General features: G+C 35.7%; 1 protein-coding gene across 2 annotated transcripts in view; it reads right to left on the reverse strand.

Annotated features, from left to right (window-relative positions):
- The window catches only part of GRID2 (glutamate ionotropic receptor delta type subunit 2), a 1,503,942-nt gene that overhangs the window by 342,514 nt on the left and 1,136,065 nt on the right, over positions 1-25,363 (reverse strand). For both annotated transcript variants that reach the window (XM_086704576.1, XM_086704575.1), the window contains exon 11: positions 7,798-8,110. In XM_086704576.1, the coding sequence (XP_086560702.1) occupies positions 7,798-8,110 (313 nt within the window). The remainder of the gene's footprint in view (positions 1-7,797; positions 8,111-25,363) is intronic.

Raw genomic sequence — 25,363 nt, forward strand, 5'->3', positions numbered from 1 at the left:
ATTTACTTTTAAAAAAAAATTTTTTTAACGTTTATTTATTTTTGAGACAGAGAGAGACAGAGCATGAACGGGGGAGGGTCAGAGAGAGGGAGACACAGAATCTGAAACAGGCTCCAGGCTCTCAGCTGTCAGCACAGAGCCCGACGCGGGGCTCGATCTCACGGACCGCGAGATCATGACCTGAGCCGAAGTTGGCCGCCTAACCGACTGAGCCACCCAGGCGCCCCTATGTTTACTTTTTTTTTGAGAGAGAGAGACAGAGAGAGAAAGAGACAGTGTGAATCGAGGGAGGGACAGAGAAAGGGAGACACAGAATCTGAAGCAGAATTATAGTTTGCATTCTTAAATAGTTCAAAGTAGTCAAGAAAATGTTGTTTACACCAGTTCTTGTTTTATAAGCATTTTATAAGTAGAGGTATGATTTGTGCCTCATTCTTTGGTTACTTTCAACTCTTCAAAAGCCCAGTTTAGCATGAGAAGGGATTTTCTGGCTCAAATCATGAAGAGCTGATATTAAGAAATGAAATTTGGGGGCATATTACATGCACATAATTCATGGAATAATTGCTTAGGAGTCCATTACTGTTCATTGGAAATGTAAACCAATGGATTCCCATCTTAGCATCATCACATTGTTGTCTAGTCATACAAATTACTAATTCCTCACACCCATAAAGATAGACTTAGAACAGTATCTGAGAATGTGAAAATTCAACTTTTTTTTTTTCTTTAGTGGTGAATTCTGGTGATAAAAAGAAGGAATATGAGCACCTTGTCATGTTTTAAATCAGCATGGGGAAATTCTCAAGTGGATGTGACAGCTCTCAGAATGCTTGGCGCTCCCTTCGTTAAGGACTGTCAGTCATAGTTAGCAACAACAGAGATGTTGTTTGAACCTAAATAAAAATTACAGAGAGCTTTTTTGAGTTAATATCTGTAAGAACAGAACACAGAAGAAATTTGTCTCTATAGCCCAGTTAGCCTGTCACTGGGAATTACTCTCATTTTCCCTGTGTTCATTAGGGTCAGTAAACAACAGAGCTAGCCAATATCATTTTTGTTACATTCAAATTGAATGTGAAATATCAGAGAACATTACAAAGGAATAGCTTTAGCTACCACATTATAAGGTTTGAATCCTTTGGGGTTTTGTGACTAGGACATTGATAAATTTCATATATTTGACATCTACACTATTCAAATGGATGTCTTTTTTGAGTTATTCTTCTATGCAAAGTTTTAAAGAGATGCTCTCTCATCAACAAGCTCTTTAGTTGCTTAATTTGATAGAGAAGAATGTCTGACTCTTCTTTTAATGGAAATGAGAAAGTTGTGATTCTCTGTAACACTACAATCCATCTGGCAGTGGAAAGAACTATTTTCTTCAAAATATTGTTCTGGGATCTCAAAGACCGTGGTTTTCCTCTCCTGTTAACTCTTGTGCAGGAGCCATCAAGCTATCTTCTACTATTCCTAAAGGCCCCCTTTCTATTCATCACTGGCATCTGTGGAGCTATTTGATCTTTAAGAAAGCTATCAAAGGAATTTTCCTTCTTTATTCTTTCCAATAATTCTGTCTGCTCTTCTCATCAGAAGTGTTTTCAGTTTTTGTTTTTGTTTTTTTTTTTTGTTTTTGTTTGTTTGTTTGTTTGTTTTTGGTCCCATTTGGCTGTGGCCAATTTTGCTGGTTCCTAGCATTCCTGAAAGAACTGTGTCTTTCTTATTTATGACCTAGATCTCAAAGCATCTAGGTTGGGCACAATACACAGCATACCCAAGAAATAGTTATTAAACCGGTTAATGTAGTTCATTCTTTGTTTTCCTTTTGTCCCTGGCATATAGTTGGTACTTAATATATGCTTGTTGGTAAATAAACATATGGAATAGCTTCAAATATTTTGCAGGACTATAAGTATTCATACTTCATAGATCAGACAAAACCATGTGAGGCAAACTCTGAAATTTCCCTTTGCAAATAAACAGGAAACATAACTACATACAACCACATGTGTGAAAAAGTCACAGAGCACCCTTCGCTCCAGCCCAGATGAAATTGAGAGTCACTGCCCATAAACTAAACATAAGGATCTTCAAAAATCAAACCCTAGTTGTTTAAGTATTTGATTGCAGAGAGATGCACATAGACACGGAAATAAAAGAAGATATAAAATGACAACAAAACTTGCATAAAATTGGTCTCTCATTCATGCATTTCACTATCTAATTCACAAGCTCTAATGTTCCAGCCAAACAGATGTACCAAGTTTATCCCTATAATGGGCCATACTGCTTTTGCACAGTTGGATTCCCTGAGCTGTTTTTCCAGAATGCTTTGAAGTTACATATTTTTTTAAAAAGTCAGAATTAGTAAACAACTCACATATATTTAACATTTTTCTTTTAGTGGTCCCTAAATTCTTTTTTCAGAAATTTATGTGATAATACATAAAAATGCTTTTTAGCCCTATTCAATCTTGTCTACTGATTCAATAAAGACTGTAATTCTGAATAACAGCTGTACTTCTTAAAAAGACTATGTTTTTATTGAAAATTATACCTAATTTTAACTACATTGCCTGTGCATGGACACTGTCATTGACTGATTCTTTTTTCATAGGCTTTAGGAGCATTTTCTTGATTTATTTTTAATCAAAATGTAAAGATGCTCTCTGTATCTTTTAATGAATTCACCTTTCATTGTTAGGAAGTGGAAGAATAGCAGCATTTCAAAGATGAAGTAGTTAATCATATGCAATTCAGCATTATCCATCACTAAGAATTTGTATAAATGCACAATCAACCTATAGGCTGTACAATTCATTTAAAGGCCCAGTTAGGATGGAAAAGTGCTTAACCTATTTGTAACTTTTGATATCTGTATCATGCTTACAGAACTAGAAAAGCCTGGTAGCCATATGGGTAATTTTACTTATCTTTTTCTCTTTAATGTGCTCCAAAAATTACAAGAATTTGGCTACCTAGAGGCAGAGTTCAGAAAGCATATCAACATCCTCAAAAATAAAGTTCAATGAATTGGAGACCTTATTCAAAAGTTCTGTATCTTATCTACTTAATAAAATACATCAGTAGAGACATTCTGAGTAACTTCCTGTTAGGTTTAGGGAGTTTAGACCATTGGGGAACAGATTATAATCTAATAAGCACAATATTGCAGTTAACTCCATTCTTGGTTTAATTAACAATTTAGCATGTAGTTATTCATTTAGTTGATCGGTTTGCATTTATCAAACACTTAATATATATAAGACCCTGAACTATAGGCAAAGGGATGATAAAGATAAGTAAGACACTGTTTTGTGCTCAAAGGACTCAGATGGAGACAAATGGGGGGAGGGGAAAGGCAATTACACCATATTTTATAAGTGCTATGATAAATATATCTTCAGAAGCATAGAAGATGGTCCTTAATCCCGCTAAACATTTCCTAAAAGAAGTGAAAGCAAAGCAAGAATTAGAGGATGCATAACAACTTGCCATATGAAAGCAGTGAGTGGGAATAGAGATTAAGCAGCTTAGTAATAAGGCATTTCAGGAACTGAAAAGAGCAGAAGCAATGGCAGAGAGTCATGACACAATCTTGTGTTCAAGGGACAAAAGCTGTTTGGAGTAACTGGAGAATTAGATGTGATGCATGAGTGGTAAGAGATGAGAATTGAGCACCGGACAGGAGCCTACTGGTGGAATATTGTTCATGTTCTAAATAGCTTTTAAACTGTGGGCAGTGGGAGGCGCCTGGGTGGCTCAGTCGGTTAAGTGGCCGACTTCGGCTCAGGTCATGATCTCGTGGTCCGTGAGTTTGAGCCCTGCGTCAGGCTCTGTGCTGACAGCTGAGAGCCTGGAGCCTGTTTCAGATTCTGTGTCTCCCTCTTTCTGACCCTCCCCCGTTCATGCTCTGTCTCTCTCTGTCTCAAAAATAAATAAACGTTAAAAAAAATTTTTTTAAACTGTGGGCAGTGGGGAGCCAAAGGAAATATTTAAAGAATGGAAATTATGTGGTTAGCTCTCCCTGATAGCAAAAACCTAGCTATAAAGTATGTGGGGCATATATTTGCAGGGGACAAAACTGAAATATAAAGATCCTGAGAAATGAGTTAGGCCTAATCTTGAGAGCAGTGTAGACTTCTCTGTGTAGGTGAGACAAGATTTCCACTTCTAGAAATATTTAGAAGGTAAAATTCACAGGACTTGATTATGGTTGGATATAAGGGATAGAAGGAAGAAGAAATCAAAACTATTTTCAAAGTTTCTAACCTGATTGTCTGGGTAGTTAGTAATGCATCAGCTTGAATAGAGAATATGAGAGGCTACAAAGCTTTAAAGTATAAAATAAATTCAATTTTTTGGCATGTTGGAATTCACGGTACTTCTGCTATATCCAGAGCAGCTGGATATACAAAACTAAAAGAATGGATGATGCAGATTTGGTGGTCAATTGGAAATTGATGGTTATTAAAACCATATACAGAAAATTGGATGGATTGGGAAGAACTGAGGTGAAAACAGAGGTTAATTACATCTAACTATACCAACTTCTATTTTTAGTCAGTGCTCATATCTGTCAATGTCTCCTATCTCTCCTCATTTATGGACAACTTTGGCACGTGGCTCATTTTCCTCCAAGCAGACCATAATTGCAGATGGCTCATCCAGTGCTCTAGGCTCTCAGTTCCTTGATCAGCTTTAAAGTCTTTCAACAACTCTTAACCTCAGGAATCCATAAATAAAAACTTCAAACTCTCTCACACTGATGTTTCCACTTTTGTCTTTGGCCTCATCAAGAACCCTGTTCTCTCTTACTACTACTCTATTACTCTCCAGGCTACTCTTACTGCATTCTCATTATTGGTATTTCTAATTTTTTATTGCTCCATGTACCATAAGAACTACCATTTTAATCATTATCTTTCCAAAAATCTAAAATCATTTGCCTTGTTATACATTTTCCATGTGCCTCACTATCCACAGCTGAATCTAATCAGTTTTTGTTTTTTATTTGGTAAATAATTATGTGATCCTTATAGAAGTTATTGTATCTAAGAATTTCATAATTTTTAGCCATTTTAAACCTTGTAACAAAGCCATATGATGGGCACAACCGGTACGTTGCCTGCAAGAGGAACTCAAACTGTCATACAAGTTTGTGATCCCCAATCTGCATTGTAATATTCGTCTGTTTTATTGACTCTTTTTTCTCTTTTTGGAATGCTCTCTATGGAGAAATTAACTATCGTGCTGTGAGAAAGGCCAAACTATCCCATGAAGAGAGACCACAGAAGAAAACTGAAGCTACAAGCCCTCAGTCAGCATCAGCCACCAGACATGTAAGTGAAATGCACAAGCCTACAGATGAGTTCATCTTCAGACTTTAAGTCGTCTAGTCGAGTCCTCAGACATCACTGAGTAAAGACAAGCCATCCTTTGCTGGAAGTCGAGCTACCCAGCCTGTGGGGCAAAGCCTGGGCTGTGGATGGATTGGTGACTGCAAGGCGGCCCACCGACAGTGAAGCTTCTTGTCCTCCCGCTTTTAGGTAGTTTGGTCTTAAAACTACCTGGGGTATTGTCTGTTGGGGAATTGCCCTCAGCAGGCCCCCTGGGAAAAGAACCATTAGGGAAGAAAATAAGGTTCCGCAAGAAATTGTGCGGACTTACGTTTGGCCCTTGCCATCCCCATGGAGACTCCTCTACTTACAGGAAGGATAGCCTCATGCATTTGCCAGCAAAAGCGGCCAACGAAGGAGAGACATATGGATCCGAAAGCCCCACTCCGGTAACTAAGGAGTGTATCTATGGACACAGGTCACTCTGACCCCTAGGCCCACCTGGCCCCCAGGAGGCATTCCAGATGATGATTGAACCTAGTCGGTTAAAGCTACAGAATGGTTCATTGGTTCCTAGGTGCATTGTCTCTCTGAGAATGTATAAGGCGTGGGTTTCTAAGGCCCTCTTGGCCCCCTTCTTGGCACCTCGGACCCAGGCGAACCCTTTTGTTCTTTAAAACCACGAATGGTTCAGGGAAACAACTAAGAGGTCATACCCCTGTAACTGTTCCACTTGAGATGTTGAGAGATAAATGGCCTTTCGTGAAAACAGCAAAGCAAGAACTTTATAAATTATAAACATAGATATATAATAAAAACAATAAAAGAAATTAATCAATAAGCAAAGGGCAGGAGGGGACGTTATGACAAAACAATCATGTTATTCCTTACTGAGGGATTATACAAAGGAACAATTTTAGAATTGGGTAATGTTAGAAAAACATAGATGACGTATGTTACAAGGAAATCACTAGCAAATATAATGCCATGTTTACTGCAATAAATCGGCCAGTTCAACACACTGCTGTTGTTTGTGTCCATTTTTATTTTAGTTTTTTATTTTAGTTTCTTATTTTAGCTTTTTATTTTAGTTTTTTATTTTTATTTTTGTTTTGTTTTATTTTCACTTTTTTGCTGACGCCATTCATCCTTCGGGAACCCCTGGACCTGCTGAAGCTGGACTCCGGCAACCCTTCCAATGTCTGGTCTAAACTTCTGACCCACAGAATTGGTAGAGGAACTTGTTATGTAGCTATAGTCACTGGAATATTACCTATAGCAAAGTTTATTGCTAAATCCAGCAAATATCTTTCAAGTCTTAATTTTACTTGATTTTTTGAAATGTTTAACATAGTCAACCAAACCCTACATATTTAAATACTCTCTTTATTTTGTATGTATATCACTGCATACTATACACGGTGCTTGGATCTTTCTCATCATTCCTGGTCTGTTACCATGGAAAGCCCATCTACCCATTCCTTTCCTTAGGGCTCTGTCCACGGCCCTCTCTGGGCCAGTGGTCTCAGTCAGGAGTATGAAGTTGAGAACAAATACTCAAATTTAATGGAAGATCTAATAGCAAGTGTGAATAAAAAATATGATGCTATTGACAGTTGTAAATATTAAGGCTAAAGTGTCATGTATCTCCATTGTGACACATATTTCTCCTCTTCAATACATGTGACATGTGACAGGTTTGTAAGAAACTATCAATCCCCTAAGTATATTATTATTTCATTCTGTACAATGGCTGTAGTCTCAAATAAGGAGTTCAATAATTATTATTGTATTCTAAAATGGTAAGAGCCAAAGAATTAACTTGACAATTTTAAAGAGTAGGGTAAATTAAATATTGAATAACAAAACAAAGACATTCTTTACATTTCATTGTTACAATGAAATTGTAAGTTAAATCACTGGTAAAGATTATATATTAAGATGAAAAATAAAACAAAATTTCTTATCAGAGTCTTAAATTAATCAAAGTTTTTCATTGTCAATAAATATTTTTAATACATTAAACAATGTCTCTGAACAAAGAACAAGTCCTAACGTGTCTTACATATGTAAATAATTAAACAGTATCTGGTCTGGTAGTAAGTTGTTTCATCCTCATAAGGCAATTTCTCAGAATGTCAGAGAAAGGGGAAAAAAAATTTAGGCGGGAAGGAAGGGGAATCTGATCTTGAGTTTCTTGTGAACCTTATCTCTGACATTTATTTCTGGCTTTGTTGATTAAATTGAACCTACATCAAAAGATAATGAACCATTTTTGCAGGACTCCTGCTGTGTTTGAGATCCTCTAGGAAAGATCTGGAAATGTTCTTTTCTGAGCATTGCTGTGAAGACCCTTTAGAACACTTATTGATGTCAGATACTGAACATTCTTAACTGATTCATGGCATTTGAAACATATCCTTTTCTCATACCAAAATGTTTTTTTTATTCTCCTTACCTTGCTGTACAAAGGATCCGTAGACAAACCACATGGAGTTGTAGAGAGTAGTAGATGTCATTGATCCCATTTGTAATCGTGGGGGATTAAGCCAATTTAGGAGGTAGACCAGAAGACCCACCAGAAGAACAGTGCCAGCAATGCAAGCCCATAGAGAGAGATCAAATGGTGCGAGACAGGCAAACATATCCACTGTCTTTTCAGCCCTTCGAAGTAGTACTCCCACTGAGTAGTCCATGTAGCGTGTTGTAAAGTCCACCACATTCTCACGATCTGGGGTGATGGTTAAAGCAGAAATCCCTATGTCAGCTCTCTGAAAAATTGAAAAGAGAAAATAATAAATTAACAATGTGGAAAACAATTTGATTTGTGGTGCTTCAACTTGCCTGAAGGAAACGAAAATAGATGCCTCAGGCAACATCTTTAGTCTTTTTATATAAACGGAAAAACACTGCAGATATTTCTTAGAGGAGAACTCTGTATGAATTTTGCATTTCTTACTGCAAATCTTGCCCCACCAGAGTCAGATAAATGACCTTGTTCATATTATCAGTGCATGTGAAATCAATGAAGAATATTTCAAACAGATAACACCTGAAGGAAATTGTCTTTTTTTCTTGAGTCCTTTTTATCAAAGCCGTCATTAACACAGTAACAAAGGCAAAACATATTCTAAGGAATGCTTTCTGAGAAAATGTTCCCAAGATATTTTTATTATGTTCTTAAGATGTAAATTATTAGATAGCTTATTTAAAAAAAAAAACCCTCAACATAGCATTTACTCTTGGTTTAGATTTCTCTGCATCAAAATTTATATTATTGATTTCTAAATGCATTACAGTCAGAACTTTCATATAGCACTGTTATAGTGTCATTTGCCAAAAGTCTCTACTATGATTTTATTGCACAAATCTCAGAAATGTCTTAACAAAAAATGAAAAATTAAGGAGACATAATTCTTCTCAGAGTAACAACTCTTCTTTTCAATGTGTATCTCCCTAGATTCTCAGTGATAGCATTAAAAATGGCAGTACATGCTATTTTACTTATTTGAAGCACAGAGTAGAATTGTAGGGAGAGCACAGAACAAATGACATATTTAAATTCTATAATATGAGAACACATATTTAAATAACCAGAAGATGTATTTTGTTTGAAATAATGATCCATGGCTGTGATTAAAGCTGTGGGAAGCTCCTTCCAGACAAATAAAAATAATAGTAAATTGTGTGTTGAACATTTTTGCTATTATTTTTCTTCCTTACTTATTGTTTTATGAAGGAAGACAGCAACAGGTTTTATTGCTTTTGGACACCAAACAAAACAGAACAAAAGAAAACAAACAAAACAAAAAAGAAACAAAAAAACATGTGAAGTAACATACCAAACGAAATGCTAAACTGGCTCAAATAAATCTAGTGTCTGAAGTAATAATGGCTTCAAAAATATTCTACATGTATTTAAGAATCATGTGCGTTTGTGTGTGTACATATATATGCACATATATGCATATGTTTATACATACATATCAGTCCATATATATTTGTTGCTAAGTCCAGTACTAAATATTTAAATACATTTTCTTATTTAATCCTTACAATATGAATGTAATTCATGAATTGTGTGTTTTCCCCTTGATTTCATAGAGAAACTACAAGAATTGTGTACCTTGTTTAGTTCTCATTGTTTATAAGTATAGAAGTCAATACTAAAGCTAGGTTTTTCTTACTACAAATCAGAGCTCATAACCACTTACCTCATTGCAAAAATCCTTCATTTTCCAAATGATGCATATGGTAGGTGGTTAAGATAACTGGTTTTAGGACAAGTTTTATCTTAACAGAGTCTCAAATTTTGTGGGTTTTTTATTGTAGTATTTATATTGCAACAAGGCCATATTAGTATACACACCATGAGCTTATAATTATTAACAGAGAGGTATTATACTTAATAACATATGTGAAAATAAACTTTCAGAGAAATAATTATTATTGCTTTCAGGCTCATGTTTTTTTTATTTATTTATTTATTTATTTATTTATTTATTTATTTATTTATTTATTTTTAAGTAGGTGTCATACTCAACATAGAGGCCAAGGTGGAGCCTGAACTCATACCCTGAGATCAAGACGAGCCGAGATCAAGAGTCGGATGCTTAAATGACTGAGCCACCCAAGTGCCCCTCATATATTTATTTTCTATAGCTAAATATTAGGAATTTGGTCTTTTAAGATTGAAAAGCTAACCTGGATCCTTATTTCTCCAGTTCTATCTTTTGTAAACTTCAGTTTATCTATTTGTGAAATGAATGTAACTATATTAGTGTGACTACTGTGAGTGGACTCATATTATCTTAATCATAATGGTAATAAATATCTCTCTGAGATTCAATTAGGCTTTCAGAAGTTGCCTTTAGTTTTTCAGGACATTACAGTACTATGGATCAGTAATCCAGTAATTGATGGACTACTGAGCTAATGCATTTTATGACTCAATCACAATCAGAATATTTCACCTATGGAAGAACTTACTGACAACAAGTTGACTGACTATGTGTAAACTTTCATCAATATTTTTCTAATAATTCAATGTTAACATTTAAATGATCATGAATTGGAATAGTCACATACTAATTCTACTAATAGGTAAGTATCACGAAGTGAATTTGTATAATGGAGAAAAGATATTTAGGGAATAATGTGTGTTTTCTTTTTGGAAAAGGAAACTGATTATATTGTATATGCTAACGGATTTATTAAATATAATAATTACTTGTCATATTTTTACGGAGAACTAACTTCCTAGGTTCTGGTCCAATTTTAACACTTGGCTACTCTGTTTTCAAGGAGAAATTCCCAGTATTCCTGTGGAGGGCATATCAGAATCATGTGATAAGCTTTTCAAACTGCACAAATACATTTATATACAGACACAATATAAACACATATACACACATTTTCTCATCCCTGAGATATGTATACACCTTTCTAAGAAAGTACTTCATCCTATTCTACAGAATCACAATATTGAGCAGATAATTGTGCTTCATATGAGTATGTGATAGTCCTTACTTGTATTAGAATTTTATTGGAGCAGGAAAAAAAAAAAGCCAAGAACCACTGATTCAAAAAAGTTAACTTCTTGAATATCTCCAAACTACCAAAAATGATCAGAAACAAATGATCATTCCTATCCTCCCTCCCTGCCTCCTTCACTGTCTTCCTTCCTTTTCTTTTCCTCTTCTTTTTTTTCACCTTCTCTCCCTCCCTTCCTTCCTTATCACTTATTTATCTAATTATTTACCTGTCTATGTATGCATATATGTCAATTCACTTTTCCAGTTTCTACATTTCAAATCTTTACTGTCATGAAATCTTTAATTTTCTCAGTAACCACCCCTCCCAACTCTTGAAAGATGACCTTAACTGCTATCTTATAAGGAACATAAAAGATATCAGATTAAAATTCAGGCTTATTTCTACCTTCTACCACTCAACATATATCCTGCACCCAGCCTATTCTATTTAACCTCTATTTACAATGAAAGAACTGTCTTCCTTCCAAAAACCAACCCACCATTAGTAAACTTATCAACCAATTCCCTCTTTCAGATATTTAAACTCCTATCTTTTATGTATTAAACATCATCCTATCAACTAAATTTCCTATGAAAAGATTCTGTAACTCCTTTGCATTAAAATAAAAACAACAAAAAAAGAGAAAAGTCTGTCCTCTCCTACAACTTCTGAATCGCAGTTATTACCTTTACTTCCTCTCTCTTTTTTCACAATTTTCTTTAAAGATTTGTCTCTATTTCCCAATCTCCTAGTAAGTCTGGGAAGATTCTTTTGTACCCATATTGCTAAGCACTCTATTATTCAAGGGACACAGCACTTCTTAAGTTTTGCATTGCTGACTCAAATGGATACAATTTAGTGCTCATCTGTTTAGGTTTCTTGACAACATTTGGCAATGATGACTTCTTTCTCCATCATAAGCACTCTTTTCCTTGGATTTCATGACATGACATAAGCTTCTTTTTCATTTCCTTTTTCAAGCTTAGGTTGGCAATCCTCTGGACTTGGGCTTTATAGACTTTTCCCATTTGATCTTTCGCCTAGGCAATCCCATTTATATACATTACTTCCATTGTCCCCATTCATACATCAGATTTACAAATTTATATTTCTAGATATAGATCTGAGGTCTGGAGTCCAGAGTGATTTATGTAACTTCATAATTGATACTTCTATTAGAAGTCTCAAAAATACCTCAGATTTAACATGGCCAAGACCATACTCAGGCTGTTCAACTCTAACTAGTCTTCTCTCAGTGTCTCCTTCCTCAATGAATATCTTTTCACACAAGTCTTAAATCTTGGTGGTTTCATTATCTTTTCCAATCTTACACCTCCTGTCTTATCTGTAACTATTGATTCTACCTCCTGGCAATCCTAATATACATTCGCTTCTCTACTATTGTCAGTTCTCACCATTGCTTTTATGGGCTTATTAAGAGTCTATCTGAAATCTACCTTTTCTTTTTTCTTAATTTCCCTATTGCAGTAAAAGTAATCTTTCTGTTGAGCAAATCTATCTGTCCCTTACACAGCTTAAAGGTTTTCAATGCATTTGCATTGCTCTGAGGAAAAGGATTCAAATCTTTAACATAACCTATGCATCTTTAGATGGATTATTCTCAACCTACCTCAACATATATATATATACTGGACTATTTTTCTTTCCAGCACTACTTCCTGATGCATGGTCTTTGTACATGTTATTTCCATTGAATGGATTGTCCTTCCTGAAAATTCTTCAAGTAAACTCATATTCATATTCATAAATCAGCTCAATTATCACTTCCTCGGGGAAGCTATCCATGACCCCCATGATTAGAATAATAATTCTTGTTATTTATACTACCAGAAGTCTATATCCCTCACTTCTCTAGCAGTTCTGACAGTTGTAATTTTACAAATATTTGTGTGATCCTTTGAATAATGTCTGACTTTTCTACTAGACTGTAAGCTCCATGACTAGTTTTTATTTTTGTTTTAAATTGACATATTCCTGGTATCTACCACCTTTGTTTGGCATAGATTCATGATCAATAAAAACTTGCTTCACATGTAAAGAAAGATGGAACATTCACTGGATGCTTGTTATTCAATTCTTATAAATCTCTTCTATTCTTCAGCATTCCCAACAGAAAGAGATTTTTACAGAATAAAAACAAAATAGTAATATAAAATTTATGAAGTTTTATAGCAGTAATAAAAAATTTGTATCTTAATGAATAATTGCCTCAATAATTAAAATAAGGTACTTGGTTTATTAATATGTTTCTATTTATGCTATTTGTCATTAGCTAAGGTAATCAAGAGTCTACTATAGTAGGTTTAATATATTTCAAAATATTAATATATGTCAAATGTTTAATGAATAAGTGATTATTTAAATTTTAGTAAGAACTAACTCTAAAATTGGAATATAAAGAATTTTTTTCAAAATATTCTAATTACACAGTCTAAATGTTTTCATTGAAAGAAGATAAAAGAGGGGCGCCTGAGTGGCGCAGTCGGTTAAGCGTCCGACTTCAGCCAGGTCACGATCTCGCGGTCCGGGAGTTCCAGCCCCGCGTCAGGCTCTGGGCTGATGGCTCAGAGCCTGGAGCCTGTTTCCGATTCTGTGTCTCCCTCTCTCTCTGTCCCTTCCCCGTTCATGCTCTGTCTCTCTCTGTCCCAAAAATAAATAAACGTTGAAAAAAAAATTAAAAAAAAAAAAAAAAAGAAAGAAGATAAAAGATTTGTATTATTTCAAGTCATGAAAAGGAGATGGGTGGACATTACAAGGGGGCATGGCTAATAAGCCATACAATAATTGAATCTTAGAAGCATAAACTTAGAGAGCTTGGAAAACATTTGTTCTAAATTTAATCTGAAATAAATGGTCATGTCTCACAAATAATTATCTAATTTACGCTTGACCATAATGCTAGGGACATTATACTAGTAATAGTTACACATTTTTTTAATGCTTAGTATATATCTAGTGCCATGTCATATGTTCCAATTCCATTATTTTTTTAATATTATACGTCCAATTGCATCTTTTCAAGATGAACAATTTATATTTGACATATTCCAATTAACACAAAGCTTTCATTATATAAGGAACTGATATCTGCTCCCCTATATATCTTCTATTAAGTGTCTTAACGTTGTCATCTATACATCACATTATAAATCTGAATAGATGGGGGCGCCTGGGTGGCGCAGTCGGTTAAGCGTCCGACTTCAGCCAGGTCACGATCTCGCGGTCCGTGAGTTCGAGCCCCGCGTCAGGCTCTGGGCTGATGGCTCAGAGCCTGGAGCCTGTTTCCGATTCTGTGTCTCCCTCTCTCTGCCCCTCCCCCGTTCATGCTCTGTCTCTCTCTGTCCCAAAAATAAATAAAAACGTTGAAAAAAAAAAAAAAAGAAAAAAAATAAATCTGAATAGATGTACCTAATCTTTCAAATACTTGAAAAGTACTATTTTATTCTCCAATTGGAAATAACTATTTTAACACTAAAAACAATTTGCTTTTACACTCTTCTCAAAATATGGTTTCCATATCCCTCAAAATACTGATCATTTTCTTACAAACATAATCTAATTAATCAATGTTTCCTCAACTGATATGAATAATATAGTTTTTGAAAATAAAATTAAAGCTTGGATCATTTTTACTAGGTGAAGTACAACATTGCCTTAAACTAAACTTATGGTCAAACATATTTCTAAATGAAACACTATCAATCTAGAACTTCTCATAAGTCCTATGGAATTGATTTTGAACCAAATGTTGGATTTTATATTTGTCTATCATCAGTTTCATTCTTTGGTTCTTTGGTCTTTCACATCTATTGGAAACATTTTGAATTGTTACCTTTCAATCACTACATCAACATTTTCTGCTAGCCTTGGTTCATTTGGATGTCTGAGAAGCAGGCTTTAATTCTTCACCCACATTGCTAGCAAGATATTGATAAAAAAATACATGGGCAAATCCCAGTCATTGCAATTTGCCTCTAAAGTTCTTCCAACTCTGATGGTAGCTCATTAGTTAACACTCCAAAATGTTTTTTTAATCACCCACAAGTATCTTTTATTATAGTGTAATCCAACAAGGCTTCTCTATATAGTTTTTAAGTACTTTGTAAAAGGCATTATTAAACTCAAAATGCACGTGTAACCAGATTTTCATTTTCCAATGATAGTTCATGGTATCAAAAACAAAAATGAACTGCTTACTTATTTTATCACCTATAACACATCAGATCAATAATCGATCCTGTACTTTTTCAGAGAATAAAATCAAAGTCACTAGTCAAGCAGAATGGATTTTTTTTTGTAATTTTAAATATGTCAGTCTCCAACTGTATAACATTCCCCTTTTTCATGTTTTGTACATATTATCCATAGCAACTCATAAGTCACCTCAGAAAATGCACTAATTGCCCTAGGATATCATTCATTTGAACCTAGAAATTTGAATTGATTAAAAGTACATACAATGAGCTTTAATTTCCTTGAGATTCTTTACCCCTTATATCTCCCACCTTAAGGATTTTTTGCATAAAGTGGAAGGAAAATAGTTATTGAAGAGTTTTGGCACATATTTAACAAGTATTAGGTCTCTCTCTCCATATCCAACTTCTTAAACTATATATTTCCTTCTCTTGCTCTTCAAAAGAATGGACTGATCATAGATTTTTAAAATTTCTTGACAGTCTGCTTAAGTATTATTTTATATTCTTTGGTGTTCAAATAGTGTTTTAGTGTAAAAATTCTAAGTTTGCTTGTGAGAAAGCAGATGTTAAAGAAATTCTAAAGCATGAAGAAAAGAAAGGTGATGAAAAGAAAGAAGAATGTTATCTTTCATCTTCAGCTAAAGATACATGACATGACTTCGGGTAAGTAGCCAAGCTTTCATCATTTGAAGATTACTCATCTGTACAATAAATGGATTATAACTGGTAATATAAGAGCCTTTTTAACTCTGAAATTTTAGTGCTAAAAATTATTTATTGAGACCTTATTATATAATTATTCTATGTTTGTTAATAGAGGAATATATGTGTTTTGGTTCTAAAGACTTTAAAGTTTCGAGGAGAAGATGGCGGCCTAGGAGGACGCTGGGCTTACCGCGTCCTGCTGATCACTTAGATTCCACCTACACCTGCCTAAAGAACCCAGAAAACCACCAGAAGACTAGCGGAATGGAGTCTCCAGAGCCAAGACCAGACAAGAGGCCCACGGAAGAGGGTAGGAAGGGCGGAGAGGTGGTGCGCTACATGGACTGGCGGGAGGGAGACGAGGTGGAGGAGAGGCCCACCGGCCAAGCAGAGCCCCCGAGTCTGGCTTGCAAAAGCGGAAGGGCCGGACGGAGTATGTTCCGACAGCAAGCTGGAATTGACATCTGGAAGGTTATAAGCTAACAGCTCTGCTCGGAGAGCAGGAAGGCCGGAGGACAACGGGAGGGAGAGTTGCTGAGCCCCGGGATGACAGAGCTCAGTTTGGCGGGGAACAAAGGTGCTCGCCAGCGCCATCTCCCTCGCCCATCCCCCAGCCAAAATCCCAAAGGGAACCAGTTCCTGCCAGGGAACTTGCTTGCAGCGTGCAAACACCCAACGCTGTGCTTCTGAGGATCCACACCTCCGGCAGTGGGTCTGACTCCCTCCTGCTGCCACAGGGCCACTCCTGAAGTGGATCACCTAAGGAGAAGCGAGCTAAGCCTGCCCCTCGTGCCCTCGTGCACCTTGCCTACCCACCCCAGCTAATATGCCAGATCCCCAGAACCACAAGCCTGGCAGTGTGCAAGTAGCCCATACGGGCCATGCCACCTCATAGTGAATCCCACCCCTAGGAGAGGGGAAGAGAAGGCACACACCAGTCTGACTGTGGCCCCAGCGGTGGGCTGGGGGCAGACATCAGGTCTGAAAGTGGCCCCACCCACCAACGCAAGTTATTCAAGGCAGCACATGGGAAGTGCCCCGCAGTCCTGCACCACTCCACGGACTATCCAAAATGATGAAACGGAAGAATTCCCCTCAGAAAACGTCCAGGAAATAACAACAGCCAATGAACTGATCAAAAAGGATTTAAACAATATAACAGAAAGTGAATTTAGAATAATAGTCACAAAATTAATCGCTGGGCTTGAAAACAGTATAAAGGACAGCAGAGAATCTCTTGCTACAGACATCAAGGGACTAAGGAACAGCCAGGAGGAGCTAAAAAATGCTGTCAACGAGTTGCAAAATAAAATGGAGACAACTACGGCTCGGATTGAAGAGGCAGAGGAGAGAATAGGTGAACTAGAAGATAAAATTCTGGAAAAAGAAGAAGCTGAGAAAAAGAGAGATAAAAAAATTCAGGAGTATGAGGGGAAAATTAGAGAACTAAGTGATGCACTAAAGATAAATAATATGCCCATAATTGGTATTCCAGAGGAGGAAGAGAGAGGGAAAGGTGCTGAAGGTGTACTTGAAGAAATAATAGCTGAGAACTTCCTGACCTGGGGAAGGAAAAAGGCATTGAAATCCAAGAGGCACAGAGAACTCCCTTCAGACATAACTGGAATTGATCTTCTGCACGACATATCATAGTGAAACTGGCAAAATACAAGGATAAAGAGAAAATTCTGAAAGCAGCAAGGGATAAACATGCTCTAACATATAGAGGGAGACCTATAAGACTCGTGACTGATCTCTCTTCTGAAACTTGGCAGGCCAGAAAGGAATGGCAGGAGATCTTCAATGTGATGAACAGGAAAAAAATGCAGCCAAGAATCCTTTATCCAGCAAGTCTGTCATTTAGAATAGAAGGAGAGATAAAGGTCTTCCCAAACAAACAAAAACTGAAGGAATTTGTCACCACTAAATCAGCCCTACAAGAGATCCTAAGGGGGATCCTGTGAGACAAAGTACCAGAGACATCACTACAAGCATGAAACCTACGGACATCACAATGACTCTAAACCCATATCTTTCTATAATAACACTGAATGTAAATGGACTAAATGCGCCAACCAAAAGACATACGGTATCAGAATGGATAAAAAAGCAAGACCCATCTATTTGCTGTCTACAAGAGACTCATTTTAGACCTGAGGACACCTTCAGATTGAGAGTGAGGGGATGGAGAACTATTTATCATGCCACTGGAAGTCAAAAGAAAGCTGGAGTAGCCATACTTATATCAGACAAACTAGACTTTAAATTAAAGGCTGTAACAAGAGATGAAGAAGGGCATTATATAATAATCACAGGGTCTATCCATCAGGAAGAGCTAACAATTATAAATGTCCATGCGCCGAATACAGGAGCCCCCAAATATATAAAACAATTACTCACAAACATAAGCAACCTTATTGATAAGAATGTGGTAATTGCAGGGGACTTTAACACTCCACTTACAGAAATGGATAGATCATCTAGACACACGGTCAATAAAGAAACAAGGGCCCTGAATGATACATTGGATCAGATGGACTTGACAGATATATTTAGAACTCTGCACCCCAAAGCAACAGAATATACTTTCTTCTCGAGTGCACATGGAACATTCTCCAAGATAGATCATATACTGGGTCACAAAATAGCCCTTCATAAGTATACAAGAATTGAAATCATACCATGCATACTTTCAGACCACAATGCTATGAACCTTGAAACCAACCACAGGAAAAAGTCCGGAAAACCTCCAAAAGCATGGAGGTTAAAGAACACCCTATTAAGGAATGAGTAGGTCAACCAGGCTATTAGAGAAGAAATTAAAAAATATATGGAAACAAACGAAAATGAAAATACAACAATCCAAACGCTTTGGGATACAGCGAAGGCAGTCCTGAGAGGAAAATACATTGCAATCCAGGCCTATCTCAAGAAACAAGAAAAATCCCAAATACAAAATCTAACAGCACACCTAAAGGAAACAGAAGCAGAACAGCAAAGGCAGCCTAAACCCAGCAGAAGAAGAGAAATAATAAAGATCAGAGCAGAAATAAACAATATAGAATCTAAAAACACTGTAGAGCAGATCAACGAAACCAAGAGTTGTTTTTTTGAAAAAATAAACAAAATTGATAAACTTCTAGCCAGGCTTCTCAAAAAGAAAAGGGAGATGACCCAAACAGATAAAATCATGAATGAAAATGGAATGATTACAACCAATCCCTCAGAGATACAAGCAATTATAAGGGAATACTATGAAAAATTATATGCCAACAAACTGGACAACCTGGAAGAAATGGACAAATTCCTAAACACCCACATGCTTCCAAAACTCAATCAGGAGGAAATAGAAAGCTTGAACAGACCCATCACCAGCGAAGAAATTGAATCGGTTATCAAAAATCTCCCAACAAATAAGAGTCCAGGACCAGATGGCTTCCCAGGGGAGTTCTACCAGACGTTTAAAGCAGAAATAATACCTATCCTTCTTAAGCTATTCCAAAAAATAGAAAGGGAAGGAAAACTTCCAGACTCATTCTATGAAGCCAGTATTACTTTGATTTCTAAACCAGTAGAGACTCATTAAAAAAAGAGAACTACAGGCCAATATCCCTGATGAATATGGATGCAAAAATTCTCAATAAGATACTAGCAAATCGAATTCAACAGCATATAAAAAGAATTATTCACTGTGATCAAGTGGGATTCATTCCTGGGATGCAGGGCTGGTTCAACATTCGCAAATCAATCAATGTGATACATCACATTAATAAAAGAAAAGATAAGAACCATATGATCCTGTAAATCGATGCAGAAAGGCATTTGACAAAATTCAGCAAGCTTTCTTAATAAAAACCCTCAAGAAAGTCGGGATAGAAGGAATATACTTAAAGATCATAAAAGCCATTTATGAAAAGCCCACAGCTAACATCATCCTCAGTGAGGAAAAACTGAGAGCTTTTTCCCTGAGATCAGGAACACGACAGGGATGTCCACTCTCACCGCTGTTGTTTAACATAGTGTTGGAAGTTCTAGCATCAGCAATCAGACAACAAAAGGAAATCAAAGGCATCAAAATTGGCAAAGATGAAGTCAAGCTTTCACTTTTTGCAGATGATGTGATATTATACATGGAAAATCCAATAGACTCCACCAAAAGTCTGCTAGAACTGATACATGAATTCAGCAAAGTTGCAGGATACAAAATCAATGTACAGAAATCAGTTGTATTCTTATACACTAACAATGAAGCAACAGAAAGCAGAAAGACAAATAAAGAAACTGATCCCATTCACAACTGCACCAAGAAGCATAAAATACCTAGAAATAAATCTAACCAAAGATGTAAAAGATCTGTATGCTGAAAACTATTGAAAGCTTATGAAGAAAATGAAGAAGATATAAAGAAATGGAAAAACATTCCGTGTTCATGGATTGGAAGAATAAATATTGTCAAAATGTCAATACTACTCAAAGCTATCTACACATTCAATGCAATCCCAATCAAAATTGCACCAGCATTCTTCTCGAAACTAGAACCAGCAATCCTAAAATTCATATGGAACCACAAAAGGCCCCGAATAGCCAAAGTGATTTTGAAGAAGAAGACCAAAGCAGGAGGCATCACCATCCCAGACTTTAGCCTCTACTACAAAGCTGTCATCATCAAGACAGCATGGTATTGGCACAAAAACAGACACATAGACCAATGGAATAGAATAGAAACCCCAGAACTAGACCCACAAATGTATGGCCAACTAATCTTTGACAAAGCAGGACAGAACATCCAATGGAAAAAAGACAGTCTCTTTAACAAATGGTGCTGGGAGAACTGGACAGCAACATGCAGAAGGATGAAACTAGACCACTTTCTCACACCATTCACAAAAATAAACTCAAAATGGATAAAGGACCTGAATGTGAGACAGGAAACCATCAAAACCCTAGAGGAGAAAGCAGGAAAAGACCTCTCTGAGCTCAGTCGTAGCAATTTCTTACTTGACACATTCCCAAAGGCAAGGCAATTAAAAGCAAAAATGAACTACTGGGACCTTATGAAGATAAAAAGCTTCTGCACAGCAAAGGAAACAACCAACAAAACCAAAAGGCAACTAAGGGAATGGGAAAAGATATTTGCAAATGACATATCAGACAAAGGGCTAGTATCCAAAATCTATAAAGAGCTCACCAAACTCCACACCCGAGAAACAAATAACCCAGTGAAGATATGGGCAGAAAACATGAATAGACACTTATCTAAAGAAGACATCTGGATGGCCAACAGACACATGAAAAGATGCTCAATGTCGCTCCTCATCAGGGAAATACAAATCAAAACCAGACTCAGATATCACCTCACGCCAGTCAGAGTGGCCAAAATGAACAAATCAGGAGACTATAGATGCTGGAGAGGATGTGGAGAAATGGGAACCCTCTTGCACTGTTGGTGGGAATGCAAATTGGTGCAGCCGCTCTGGAAAACAGTGTGGAGGTCCCTCAAAAAATTAAAAATAGACCTACCCTATGACCCAGCAGTAGCACTGCTAGGAATTTACCCAAGGGATACAGGAGTACTGATGCATAGGGGCACTTGTACCCCAATGTTTATAGCAGCACTCTCAACAATAGCCAAATTATGGAAAGAGCCTAAATGCCCATCAACTGATGAATGGATAAAGAAATTGTGGTTTATATACACAATGGAGTACTACGTGGCAATGAGAAAGAATGAAATATGGCCCTTTGTAGCAACGTGGATGGAACTGGAGAGTGTGATGCTAAGTGAAATAAGCCATACAGAGAAAGACAGATACCATATGTTTTCACTCTTATGTGGATCCTGAGAAACTTAACAGAAACCCATGGGGGAGGGGAAGGAAAAAAAAAAAAAGTTAGAGTGGAAGAGAGCCAAAGCATAAGATACTCTTAAAAACTGAGAACAAACTGAGGGTTGATGGGAGGTGGGAGGGAGGGGAGGGTGGGTGATGGGTATTGAGGAGGGCACCTTTTGGGATGAGCACTGGGTGTTGTATCGAAACCAATTTGACAATAAATTTCATACATTAAAAAAAAAAAAAGACTTTAAAGTTTCAATAGACCTCTCCAGGTAAATAAAGTATATAAGTTATTACTATCCATAGGAGAAACCAAAGCAGAAGTACTGGGGAAAAGAAAAATAACCAAATTGTCAAATTAATAAAAAATTATTTTTTTTCAATGTCAAGATTTTATGTATTTCTTTGAAAGAAACAGATATATTTTAATATGTCACTGTTGTAGATTAGTATTTCAGTTTCTTACCAACACATAACAAAAATTAATTATGTTTCAAATACACCACTGGAAATGATTAAATCTCCAGGTAGACCAATGAAATTGTTGTTAAACTGACTTTTATTCTGAAATTAAGATCATACTTAATAATTCTAGAAAATGTTTAAAGGACAAAAAGTTATAAAGAAGACATTTAAATCTAATAAGACAACCACACTTAATGTTTTCATATCTTTACTTTTACACTTTTATACAAGTATTTGTGAACTCATGGAAAGAATGGTATTAATTTGATTATAGTTTAGCACCTGATAAGGCAGCTAATAATCCAATTAACATAAGTACTAAGGAGATTTTACTTACTACTATCACTACTATTTAATATTTACATAGTGCCTGCTATGCACTAAATACTTTTCAATGATTAATTCAGTAAATCTTCACAAATACCCTGTGATCATGACCTGAGCTAAGACCAGGAGTTGATGCTTAACCAAGTGAGCCACGCAGGGGTTCCTGTTTATTTTTCTTTTCTTTCTTTCGTTTTTTTTTTTTTTTTTTTGAAAAAAAATCAAATGCTTGTGTGAAATTTTTAATTTGATTTGGAGTTTTATGTCACAATTTCATTTTTCTTTGTAGTTGTCTATGTGAGAAAAACTTTGATAAGCCAATTGATAAACCAAAGTATTGAGTCATACTCTGAGTAGTTTTGAATGGAATCTGTCCAATTATTTTTATATTCCTAGATAATTTGTAAACAAGGTTCCTAGTTCAATAGAACTTCTTTCTGTCATTGTAGTAACATATGGCTTCTTTAATGGGAGGTTTTTTTTTTGTTTTTGTTTTTGTTCTTGTTTTTTTTTTTTTTTTTTTTTAATTTTTTTTTTTCAACGTTTTTATTTATTTTTGGGACAGAGAGAGACAGAGCATGAACGGGGGAGGGTCAGAGAGAGAGGGAGACACAGAATCGGAAACAGGCTCCAGGCTCTGAGCCATCAGCCCAGAGCCCGACGCGGGGCTCGAACTCACGGACCGCGAGATCGTGACCTGGCTGAAGTCGGACGCTTAACCGACTGCGCCACCCAGGCGCCCCTTGTTTTTGTTTTTAAGAGGGGGTTTTAGAGGGGGTTTCTGTTTAGTTTCTACAGGATTCTTAATTTTCCTCATTTACTACCCTCACTTTACCTTCATTAAAACATCTGCAAAGAGCACGTGTCTTCTTTATTTCCGCTTCTCCAGGAAGTAATGATTCCCTGAGGTTATTGCTGTGGCACACTTACCACTTAGTCCCTTCCCCTTAGCTAGTGCTGTGGTTTACCAAGTTCCAGGTTTGTGTTCCACACATTAACACTTGCTAAGTTAAATTTTCTCTTCTGCTTCATGCATAATCTCTTTCTTTTAAATGGAGTCATTTAAGTCTTTCTTCTCCCTCTTCTCATAGATTTGTAATCTCAGTTGGGACTCCAACTGAATCTGTTGGGATTTTATATACTTATAGATAATTTGAAGAATATAGTGATCTCTGTGTGGGATTTTCTGTGGTCAGATGTGATTTTATTTGTATTTGTAGGTGATTTTATAATTTGGGGAATGAGGCATGGGAAGTCTCAAATGCATGTGGCTGCTCTTTCCCAATTTGATCTCAAATGACACTTATATTTTGGTCATTTTTTATGATCATTATATGCATTTTACCTGTTTTTATTAATAATCTAAAACAAGGAGTAATATAATTTCCTCATGTTAAATAATTACTCTATTTCTGAAATAAATCCTATTTGGTAATACTTGATTATATTTTAATTTGCTGATGGGTCAAATTTAAATGGATATATTTTAGGATTTTGGGATATATCCATATTCATAAGTGATACTTCATATTGTTTTCTTTTTGTGTGTGGTATCATTGTTAGATTTTGTTTGGAGCGATATTCTAGCTTTATAAAAGTAATTGGATAACTTTTATGAAATGTTTTAATCATTTGTCCTATTCTTTCCTGAAAGGAATGAAGAAAATAAGTAATAACCTTGATTAATTTGCTTATAAATAATTTTGGTATATTTGAAAAATAATTGTAGTTGTTTTTTCTTGAGTCAATTTTAATTATGGGATGTTTCCTTGACAATAATTCATTTATTAAGATTTTTCAAATTAATTATTATAGAGTTGTGTTTATTATCTATTTAAACTTGTGAACATTTTCCTTATTTGATATACACTTTCTCTTTTTCAATGTAACTATTTATGCATCCCATTCTATTAACCCAGACTTGCCAGAAGTTTGTTTTTGTTTAGGTATTTTCAAAGAACTGAGATTTTTTTCCCTTTACCAATTCTATATTTATAAATTTTAAAGTATGAATTTTTACTTTATTATAACTTAAACTTTAGTAGTTTTCATTGGGGTTTTATTATTTTATTTATTGAGATGAATGCATGCTTCCTTATTTTAATTTAATAATTAAATAGGCCTTAAAAATTCACATTTTTTTAAAAGTTTCAAAAACAATTTTCTTGTAGTTCTTCATCTTTATTTTTTAAATAGAATGTATGTTTAGTTTTTATTTCTTCTTTTGCTCTAAAACTAGTTTAGGAGGGTTTGCTCTTTTTAATTTTTGTTCGCTAATTTTTAATTTTCAAGTGGTTTGAGATTTTATCTTGTAGTTGCTTAAAATACTTTTATTAATTTTAGTTTCATCGTATTTTGAACAGGTAATTTGTTAAGTATTATTTATTTTATGTAGAAACTAAGGAGTTTCGGGGGTACCTAATATATTATCATATTTTCTAATTTACCTATGAGCCCTCACTATCTGTAGGAAACAAATTTATCTAAGTAAACTTTATTAATTATACTATTTATATTGTATTTAATACTTTACAAATTTAAAAAAGTAAGTAATTTAGCCACAATTCAAAATTAGCAGATTCTATGCAAGAGTCCAAACTTGGCATTTTTGTAAAAATTGGAATATGTAGCAATACATTTTCATGGATCTGAGAGGCAGCTGCCCCTTTAGAAAGTGCAGGAAATTTCCAATTAACTTTAGCTCTCACCATGCAAGCACAGTGCATGCATATGCACTTATATCCAATTTCACTCATTTATCTTTGCCTGTTCTCTGTTAAGTATTTCAGTTTATAATCCTCCACTCTTTCTTGATGTTATTAACCTAACCTATCACCATGGCAGATTACAAAAACAACCAGAAAATTCTTCCCATTTCCATACACATGCCCTGTTGCCATGTGACCCTACAGCTCTTCCCACAAGGTGGTCCAGCCTATTTCCC

Source organism: Puma concolor, chromosome B1, assembly GCF_028749965.1.
Source record: "Puma concolor isolate L17-30 chromosome B1, mPumCon1.1.hap2, whole genome shotgun sequence".
NCBI lineage: Eukaryota > Metazoa > Chordata > Mammalia > Carnivora > Felidae > Puma > Puma concolor.